The sequence below is a fragment of the Gopherus flavomarginatus genome, chromosome 6 (assembly GCF_025201925.1).
Source record: "Gopherus flavomarginatus isolate rGopFla2 chromosome 6, rGopFla2.mat.asm, whole genome shotgun sequence".
Lineage (NCBI taxonomy): Eukaryota > Metazoa > Chordata > Testudines > Testudinidae > Gopherus > Gopherus flavomarginatus.
Window position 1 is genome coordinate 44,005,448 of NC_066622.1, and position 10,055 is coordinate 44,015,502.

General features: G+C 45.6%; 1 protein-coding gene across 1 annotated transcript; it reads right to left on the bottom strand.

The window, feature by feature from the left end:
* Positions 1-574: 574 nt before the first annotated feature.
* LOC127053359 (small integral membrane protein 4) lies at positions 575-8,741 on the bottom strand. The gene is made up of 3 exons (XM_050957940.1): positions 8,645-8,741; positions 7,812-8,004; positions 575-946 (listed from the first exon to the last, which is right to left on the bottom strand). Exons 2-3 carry the CDS (start codon positions 7,987-7,989, stop codon positions 885-887), a joined length of 240 nt encoding a protein of 79 aa, XP_050813897.1. The 5' UTR covers positions 7,990-8,004; positions 8,645-8,741; the 3' UTR covers positions 575-884.
* Positions 8,742-10,055: the final 1,314 nt, after the last annotated feature.

Below are 10,055 nucleotides of genomic sequence, written 5' to 3' on the forward strand. Positions count from 1 at the left end.
CATGATAGAGTGATGTTCCTGCATTACTGAAATGCCTTTATATATTGAAATTAAATGTCCTTAGCTCCGCTAAGGTTTAAGACCAAAAAGTTGTTTTCAACAGCTTCCTGTTGTTCTTAAGCAGTATTTTCCTTCTATAGAAATAGATCCAGGCATCAATTAAAAGAATTCAGTATTTGATATGATATTTCTGTTGCATGTCCCTCCACACTTAAGGATCTAAAATAACTTTTTCCCAGGACCATATTTATGTATCTCACATTCATCTCCTTATCATCAACGTGGCTGCAGTTGGTGTAACAATACTTGTATTTAGTCAGGCCTATATGGATGGATGACTCTTCAAAACACACTCTAAGTGTAGCAAGCTTATTTTTCCATAAATCTATACTATTGTATTGGGGGGAAGAGCAGTATGCTGGAAAGAAAACAAACCAGATGAGCAGTTTCTAGCAATACAATCAAACCAACCATGGAAATTGCTTATGTGCCAAGATACACGTATATTCAAAGTAAAATTTACCTACCCTTCTTCTGCTTAATCTGGTTGCAGAGGGAGTTGTCTCAACATGCATAGGAAAGAAGCAGTAGTACTTTGTTTATTCAGTTTTGTTTATTTAACAGAGCTTTCCACAAACAACATTCTTCACCCTTCTATTCAGAAAATATTACTGGAAAAGATTCTGAAGTGGGTGAAGAAAAAATACATTCTAAAAATACTTTGGAAAACCATGTTTCATAGACCAGGCGCTGAATCCATTACAGTCCAACTTGCAGAGATGTAGTCTTGTGAATGCATTTGACAGGAGTGACAATTCTCTAAACTATGATTCACAGGATTCAAGAGTTCAGGGTTTTTCTGTCAAAATGGTTCAGTGCAAAATTCATCTTTCTTCCATCCTCTGCTCATACTGTCTCTCTGAGCGTTTCCTACGGTAAACATCATCTGCCATGAAGAGATTGATTGATTATTTGTCTGAGATTTTAGGAAGAGTCAATAAATCTACCAAGAACAAAATCCTAAATTTGAAGTTTGACGCTTAGAAGCTTTCAAAGCTAGTTTCTATTTGTAGATGCTGACAAGAATTTAAAGAGAGTCTAATCTACCCTATTTAAAAAATAAATTCTCACTTCCATCTTGCCCAGAATTGCTGTTTTATCCAACACAGAATATACATTTAAAAAAAAAATTTCTATACCTGAAATACGTGTACACAGTTTCTTGGCTATGTGCACTGTTCCATGGACGCAACAATTTAAAAAAAAAAAAAAAAAGACAGCACATCTGTTTGAAGGCAGGGCCAGATTAAGGTATAGGTCTGTGCCCAGGTTCCTAGTTCCTGGAATATCACAAAGGCTTTAGAATCTCAGCTTCGTAAAAAACGAACAAAAAAAAAACAAAACCACAACACTGTTTCTAGACTTGATGCTTGCAAAGACTGAAAATATAACCTGAGTGTAACTAACACACTAATGTCTACCTGCATGTGCTGACAGCCTGAAACAGCAGCTCAGCTGTGAGCTACTCCACAGAATGAAGTGTTGACTCTGAAAACCCCTGTTCTAGGGGGCCCTAGTGACACCACACCAGCAAAGGACTGTGACCGGGGTGGGGCTTTGATTGCCACTGCTCAATCACAGCTCTGCTGGAGTGATGTCAGCAACCCCTCCTCCCCCCCTCCAGGTTTATGAAGGCTGAAGTCTCCCTCCTTTGGGTGGTAGTGCAGCCTGTCTCCCCCAGTGGACATCTTCTTGGGGTGGCACTTGCCACTTGAGAGGAAGCTTCCCATCTATCCCCTACCCTATGCCACAGAATCCCTCAGGCCCCATGTTGCCTTAATATGGTCCTGTCTGAACTTCTAATTCATAATAAACACCCATGACCAGATGAGGTCCTGCAATGGAAAACAATGATTAATGATCCATTTTACCATGTATGCCTGTTTTTCAGGAAAACAATCAGTTTGGGAACAAGTAAAACTGCAGAATTAAGTGAGCCAGCTCTGCCTTTAGTGCATCATTTAGGTATATGGCATTCCTGTTACATGGAGGAAAATAAACTACTCTGCTGAAATGCAAAGGATGTTTTCTAATTAACATGCTTTGCTTCATAACCTTACCATACAGCAGTAGTGCCAGTGGAAGATTTACATGCAAAACAAACCAACCAACCAACTCACTAAAAGCACCTAATGTGAGACATCAAACTGGGAAAAATATTAGTTTTCAGCTGTGGAAATGATATATTTAGGTGTTTGCAAATGTAGAAAACATCAGGATATACAAAAGTATTCCTGCATGTGAAGTGTGATGGATTGTTGCATCGTACCAAACAGCAACACTGAAATGTTATGTAGTTCCTCTTTCTGAAATGCCCCTATATACAAGTTTAATAGGAGGCTTCTTTATTAAAAAAATAAAAAAAAAAAAACTCTGTAATTCATTGCTTCCATAGAGTTTCTGTCTGGGTCTCTGGTAACACGGACGGGGCCTCTGTGGACGGTTCAGGAACAGGAATGGGTCTGGAAGCTTGCCTGGTTTGGCTACGGGTAACCATTCCCACTCTCTTGGCCCGCCTCACCTGGTTGGCCAAGTCTTCCCCCAGTAGCATGGGGATAGGATAATTGTCATAGACTGCAAAAGTCCACATTCCTGACCAGCCTTTGTACTGGACAGGCAGTTGAGCTGTAGGCAAGTCTAGAGCTTGTGACATGAAGGGGTAAATTGTAACTTTGGCCTTTGGGTTGATGAATTTGGGGTCAACGAAGGATTGGTGGATAGCTGACACTTGTGCCCCCGTGTCTCTCCACGCAGTAACCTTCTTTCCGCCCACTCTCAAATTTTCCCTTCGCTCCAAGGGTATTTGAGAGGCATCCGGGCCTGGGGATCTTTGGTGTGATGGTGGTGTAATGAATTGCACTCGCATGGTGTTCTTGGGACACTTGGCCTTGATATGTCCCAGTTCATTACACTTAAAGCATCTTCCATCTGATGGGTCACTGGGCCGAGGTGAGTTACTGGAGACTGGTGAGGTTGAAGGGTAGGGTATCTGTGGCTTTACTTGGGTGGTATGTGGGGTCTTTGGCTGTCCTCGGTCGTAGGGTTTATGGTCTGTGTGCCCCCTGGGGTAATCGTTCCCCTTGACAGTAGCTTTCTTGCCTTCTGCCAGTTCCATCCATTTGGCTCCAATCTCCCCCGCCTCAGCGATATTCTTGGGGTTTCCATCTTGTATGTACCGTGTGATGTCTTCAGGAACACCATCCAAGAACTGCTCCATTTGTATGAGGAGGTTCAGTTCTTCCAAGGTTTGAATGTTGTTTCCTGTTAGCCAGGCCTCATAGTTTTTTGCAATGTAGTAGGCGTGTTTGGGAAATGACACCTCTGGTTTCCACTTTTGGGTTCTGAAGCGCCGACGGGCATGATCTGGGGTTATCCCCATCCTGTATCTGGCCTTGGTTAGAAAAAGTTTATAGTCATTCATTTGGTGCTTAGGCATTTCAGCTGCCACCTGTGCTAAAGGTCCACTGAGCTGTGACCTCAATTCTACCATGTACTGGTCTTCGGGGATCTTGTACCCAAGACAGGCTCTTTCAAAATTTTCCAAGAAGGCCTCGGTGTCATCACCTGCCTTGTAGGTGGGAAATTTCCGGTGCTGTGGAGCAATATTTGGCGCCGGGTTGTTAGGGTTGGCTGGCACAGGCAGCCCAGCTTTTGCCAACTCCAGTTCATGTTTTCTCTGTTTTTCCTTCTCTTCATTCTCTTTTTGTTGCTTTTCCATTTCTCGGCGGTGCTTTTCCATTTCTCGGCGGTGGGCCGCCTCTCTTTCTCTTTCTCTTATTTCCATCTCTGTTTGTTTTATTTCCAGTTGTCGCCTGTGTTCAGCTTCTCTGACTTGCTCTTGGGCCTCAATTTTTGCCTTAGAAGTCATGATTCCTGTTTTCTTGTGTTGGGGTGCCCTCCGGTGTTTATCTTCTGAACTGCAGGTTCTCTGTTGCCTCCTGAAGTCTGCCTAGCAACAGTGTTTTTTGTCCTTTTCTCTCTCTAGCTAATGTTCAATGAAGGGAAACCAGAAAAACCACTTTATTTGCATGCCTATAAGTGCTGGTCCGACTCTCAATGGGAGTGCTATTGTGTGACAAAAGACTGTTAATAGTCCTTAACGACTTCTGCTTAACATGCAAGCCACAAACTGCCAGAGAGAGCAGAAAAAAAAAATTTCTCTCTGGTTCCCTTTTAAAACCAAACTGTTCCTCTCTGCTAAAAAGCCCTTAGCAGAGAAAAGAAAAATATAATATTCCTACTGGCTTCTGGATTCTAGTCCCACCAGCTGCACACCACGTAATAACCTTAGTCCCAGATTTGGACCTTAGCGTCCAAAATATGGGGGTTAGCATGAAAACCTCCAAGCTTAGCCACCAGCCTGGACCTGGTACCTGCTGCCACCACCCAAAAAATTAGAGTGTTTTGGGGCACTCTGGTCCCCCTGAAAAACCTTCCCTGGGGACCCCAAGACCCAAATCCCTTGAGTCTCACAACAAAGGGAAATAATCCTTTTTCCCTTCCCCCCTCCAGGTGCTCCTGGAGAGATACACAGACACAAGCTCTGTGAATCCAAACAGAGTGAATCTCCCTCTCTGTTCCCAATCCTGGAAACAAAAAGTACTTTCCTCTTCACCCAGAGGGAATGCAAAATCAGGCTAGCCACTTCAACACACACAGATCTCCCCTGATTTCTTCCTCCCACCAATTCCCTGGTGAGTACAGACTCAATTTCCCTGCAGTAAAGAAAAACTCCAACAGGTCTTAAAAGAAAGCTTTATATAAAAAAGAAAGAAAAAAATACAAATAGTCTCTCTGTATTAAGATGACACAATACAGGGCAATTTCTTAAAAGAATATTGAATAAACAGCCTTATTCAAAAAGAATACAAATTAAAGCACTCCAGCACTTATATTCATGCAAATACCAAAGAAAAGAAACCATAGAACTTACTATCTGATCTCTTTGTCCTTACACTTAGAAACAGAAGACTAGAAAGTAGAACTACTTCTCCAAAGCTCAGAGAAAGCAGGCAGCCAGAAAACAAAGACAAAAACACTCAATTCCCTCCACCCAAAGTTGAAAAAATCCGGTTTCCTGATTGGTCCTCTGGTCAGGTGCTTCAGGTGAAAGAGACATTAACCCTTAGCTATCTGTTTATGACACCCCTATATACAAGTTTAATAGGAGGCTTCTTTATTAAAAAAATAAAAAAAAAAAAACTCTGTAATTCATTGCTTCCATAGAGTTTACTTGGGTAAACAGCAGCTTGCTGAGAGGAAGCCACTTTAATGCAACTCGTTAATCTTTCAGGTGTACAACAGCCAAATTAATGTTTCACCTTCATTGCACCTGGATTAAAAGTCTGACACTCAATATACTGGATTACTACCCTGATACTGACACACTGTTTTGCTTGGATGGTTCTGATTCCACTGTTGACAGGGCATTAGATAAGGTGTCTTGATAAGGTGTCTTCAGTTGCTCTCAGGCTGAAACAGAACCTGCAATGGGAAGTCTTACAATATAAAACTACAGAGCAACTAATTTTCAGATTTTTAAAAATGTAAGGGGTGTTTAAAGTTTAAGCATACTTTGTTAAACTGGAGGCTAATTGCTTGTTACTTAAAATCTTAAATCAGATTTTTAAACCAACTCTAATGAAAGCAGCTGCTAAGTAAACAAAAATAGCACTGGTGTGCTCTAGCATGCCTATGGGAATTTAGTATCAGAGGGGTAGCTGTGTTAGTCTGGATCTGTAAAAGCAGCAAAGAATCCTGTGGCACTTTATAGACTAACAGACATTTTGGAGCATGAGCTTTCGTGGGTGGATACCCACTTCATCAGATGCATGTAGTGGAAATTTCCAGGGGCAGGTATATATATGCAGGCAAGCTAGAGATAATGAGGTAGTTCAATCAGGGAGGATGAGGCCCTGTTCTAGCAGTTGAGGTGTGAAAACCAAGGGAGGAGAAACTGGTTTTATAGTTGGCAATCCATTCACAGTCTTTGTTGAATCCTGAGCTGATGGTGTCAAATTTGCAGATGAACTGAAGCTCAGCAGTTTCTCTTTGAAGTCTGGTCCTGAAGTTTTTTTGCTGCCGGATGGCCACCTTAAGGTCTGCTATAGTGTGGCCAGGGAGGTTGAAGTGCTCTCCTACAGGTTTTTGTATATTGCCATTCCTAATATCTGATTTGTGTCCATTTATCCTTTTCCGTAGCGACTGTCCAGTCTGGCCGATGTACATAGCAGAGGGGCATTGCTGGCATATGATGGCGTATATTACATTGGTGGACGTGCAGGTGAATGAACCGGTGATGATGTGGCTGATCTGGTTAGGTCCTGTGATGGTGTCGCTGGTGTAGATACGTGGGCAGACTTGGCGTCGAGGTTTGTTGCATGGATTGGTTCCTGAGCTAGAGTTACTATGGTGCGGTGTGCAGTTACTGGTGAGAATGTTTCAGGTTGGCAGGTTGCCTGTGGGCGAGGACTGGTCTGCCACCCAAGGCCTGTGAAAGTGTGGGATCATTGTCCAGGATGGGTTGTAGATCCCTGATGATGCGTTGGAGAGGTTTTGGTCTCTGTCTGACCTCTGACCAACACCTACAAAATCTCCACCAAGCATTCTCAAAACTACAATACCCGCACCAGGAAATAAGGAAACAGATCAACAGAGCCAGATGTGTACCCAGAAGCCTCCTACTGCAAGACAAACCCAAGAAAAATACCAACAGGACTCCACTGGCCATCACATACAGTCCCCAGCTAAAACCTCTCCAACGCATCATCAGGGATCTACAACCCATCCTGGACAATGATCTCACATGTTCACAGGCCTTGTGTGGCAGACCAGTCCTCGCCCACAGGCAACCTGCCAACCTGAAACATATTCTCACCAGTAATTGCACACCGCACCATAGTAACTCTAGCTCAGGAACCAATCCATGCAACGAACCTCGATGCCAACTCTGCCCACATCTACACCAGCGACACCATCACAGGACCTAACCAGATCAGTCACACCATCACCAGTTCATTTACCTGCACGTCCACCAATGTAATATATGCCAGCAATGCCCCTCTGCTATGTACGTCGGCCAAACTGGACAGTTGCTACGGGAAAGGATAAACAGACACAAATCAGATATTAGGAATGGCAATATACAAAAACCTGTAGGAGACCACTTCAACCTCCCTGGGCACACTATAGTAGACCTTAAGGTGGCCATCCGGCAGCAAAAAAAACTTCAGGACCAGACTTCAAAGAGAAACTGCTGAGCTTCAGTTCATCTGCAAATTTGACACCATCAGCTCAGGATTCAACAAAGACTGTGAATGGCTTGCCAACTATAAAACCACTTTCTCTTCCCTTGGCTTTCACACCTCAACTGCTAGAACAGGGCCTCATCCTCCCTGATTGAACTACCTCATTATCTCTAGCTTGTCTGCATATATACATCTGCCCCTGGAAATTTCCACTACATGCATCTGATGAAGTGGGTATTCATCCACGAAAGCTCATGCTCCAAAACGTCTGTTAGTCTATAAGGTGCCACAGGATTCTTTGCTGCTTTTATGGGAATTTAGTTCATGGGAGCTGTAGTTTATAGGTAAGAAAAATGATGAAGTGTACATCCTGGAATCGTAGAATATTTTGGATAGTAGGTCATCAGTAACAGCCAGCAACTTAAGGCCCACTTCACTAGAGAAAAAGGTATTGGATCCAAGAGCAGAATATGTGCAACTTGACAATACTCTCCTGCCACTTACAAAATGTCTCTTCACCAAGCCGGACATTGATCATAAACCACTCCATGGCTCCCCCAAGGAGAAAGAAGAAAGGAAGGAATCTGTACATGCCAAAGTACTGCTTTCCAGGCACCAGCCGCAAGAAGTATCTTATTTTTCCCCTCCCCAGCATTTCAGGGATGACTAGAGGGTCTCCCATCCACCCCCAAACAACCTGAAAGAAATAAGAGTTGTGGAGTCAAATAAAGTGTTTACAAGCCCAAACACAACCCACCCCAGGGTGTTTCTTGTGCATCGCTCACGGCACACATGGGAGAAGGGAAAGGTTTGTCACACAGTAAACAAGGACAGCTGGGTCTTTGCCACTACACCATTCCCTCTACCCGCGGAGCAGCTGAGCACAGGTGAGAGGAGGCAGGTCGGCTCTCGCCTCCTGCCTCTTCACAGCCGCGCTAGTTCCACCCACCGCTACTTCTGTCCACACACAAGAGCCTCCAACTTGAGCTAACAGCACAGCGGGCGGGGGAGCTGCAGTGCGGACTCAGCCAGTATTAAGGGGAGGGGAGGACGTGTTAACCCCCCTCCCTTTCCCCAGGCACACTAGTGGGGGCAGGGCCGGGGGAGCTGGGGCCCTCGCCGCTCCGCAGAGAACAAACCTACAGGCCACTCCCCGAGTTCCTGCTCGGGGGAGCCCCAGACCCTCCCCCAGCCTGTGTAGTGGTGTCGAGAGGCCCCAGCGGTCACTCATATAACGGTCCCCAATCCGGATATGCCCTCCTGCCCAGCCCCGGGAAGTCCGAGTGCAGCCAACAGGGGGAGGCGTCTCGCGAGCCCCATGTAGGACAACGACCCACCTCTCGTCTCACTCGGGCGCGGAAGGGCAAACGCGAGGAGACAGCTCACCAGCAGCGGGCACGTGATCCAGGCTGGTGGGTTGCCGCTTGCCTGATTGGTCAGAGCGGCTGGAAAGGGACGGGCCTAAGGAGCGCGGTTCGTGATGGGCTGTAGCCCAGGGCGGGGCCTGGCAGGTGACAGGGAGCCGCAGCGGCTGTGCGTGGCTTCGGCTCGTGTTCTGTCAAGTCTGCTTCGGGCCCTGTGCGTGTGCGGCTTATCGCCCCGCCCCTTCCAGTGCGTCTGTAGGTCACCGCCTGCGGCGAAGGGGGGCCAGTGAGGGGCCGAGCCAGTGGCTCTCAGGCGAGAGCCGGGAAGCCGGGCCCTGGCTGGGGTGCTGGCCCCTTGCCGATGGCTCACAGGAAGGGGTTTGGGGAGCTACCGTGTTGGTCTCTTGGCGATGGCTCTCAGGCGAGAGTCAGGGTGCCAGGCTGTTGGCTGGGGCATTGGCCCCTGGCTGATCGTTCTCAGGCAGGGGGCCCGGGTGCTGTGCCTTGGGCTGGGGTGTCAGTCCCTTGCCGAAGGCTCTCAGACTTGGGGCCAGGGTGTGGGTACCTAAGAGGAGGTACTGCCCCCTTGCTAGCTATCTTTGTGGTCAGGGGCCCTAGGCCAGGGTTTATCCCACTTGCTAATGCCTCTCACTATCTGAGTAACTTTCTATGTTGCTTATCTGTGTAACAGACCAGGAAAAAGAAGGAGGAGTACTTGTGGCACCTTAGAGATTAACAAATTGATTTGGGCATGAAGCTAAAACCCACTTCATCAGATGCATGGAGTGGAAAATACAGTAGGAAGATATATATCTATAGATATATATAGAGAACATGAAAAGATGAGGGTTGCCTTACCAACTCTAACGAGATAAATCGATTAAAGTGGGATATTATCAGCAGGAGGAAAAATCACTTTTATAGTGGTAATTGGGATGGCCCATTTCAAACAGTTGACAAGAAGGTGTGAGTAACAGTAGGGGGGGAAATTAGCATGTGGAAATAGTTTTTAGTTTGTGTAATGATCCATCCATTCCCAGTCTTTATTCAGGCCTAATTTGATGACTGTTGGTTACTACCAACCCCCTCCTGTGATTTCAAGGTTGTCGTGAGCGAAGAGTTTACTGCAGAGCCTTACATGGAGGTGTGACACCCAAACTGAGGAATCAAATGGTACCTTCAAATAAGCAAATTTACACATACTTTTCCCTAGACTGAGGAACCCCCAAATGTCAGCCTGGAGAAGTGAAACTGAATTAACCCTAAGAGATAGTACTGTGCAGCGAAGCAGCTTGCCAATGGATCAGTGATGCACAATGACACATGGGCACAGAATGTTAAACCTGAAATCCTATCCTGAACAGTGGTATGTGTTTACCTCTGA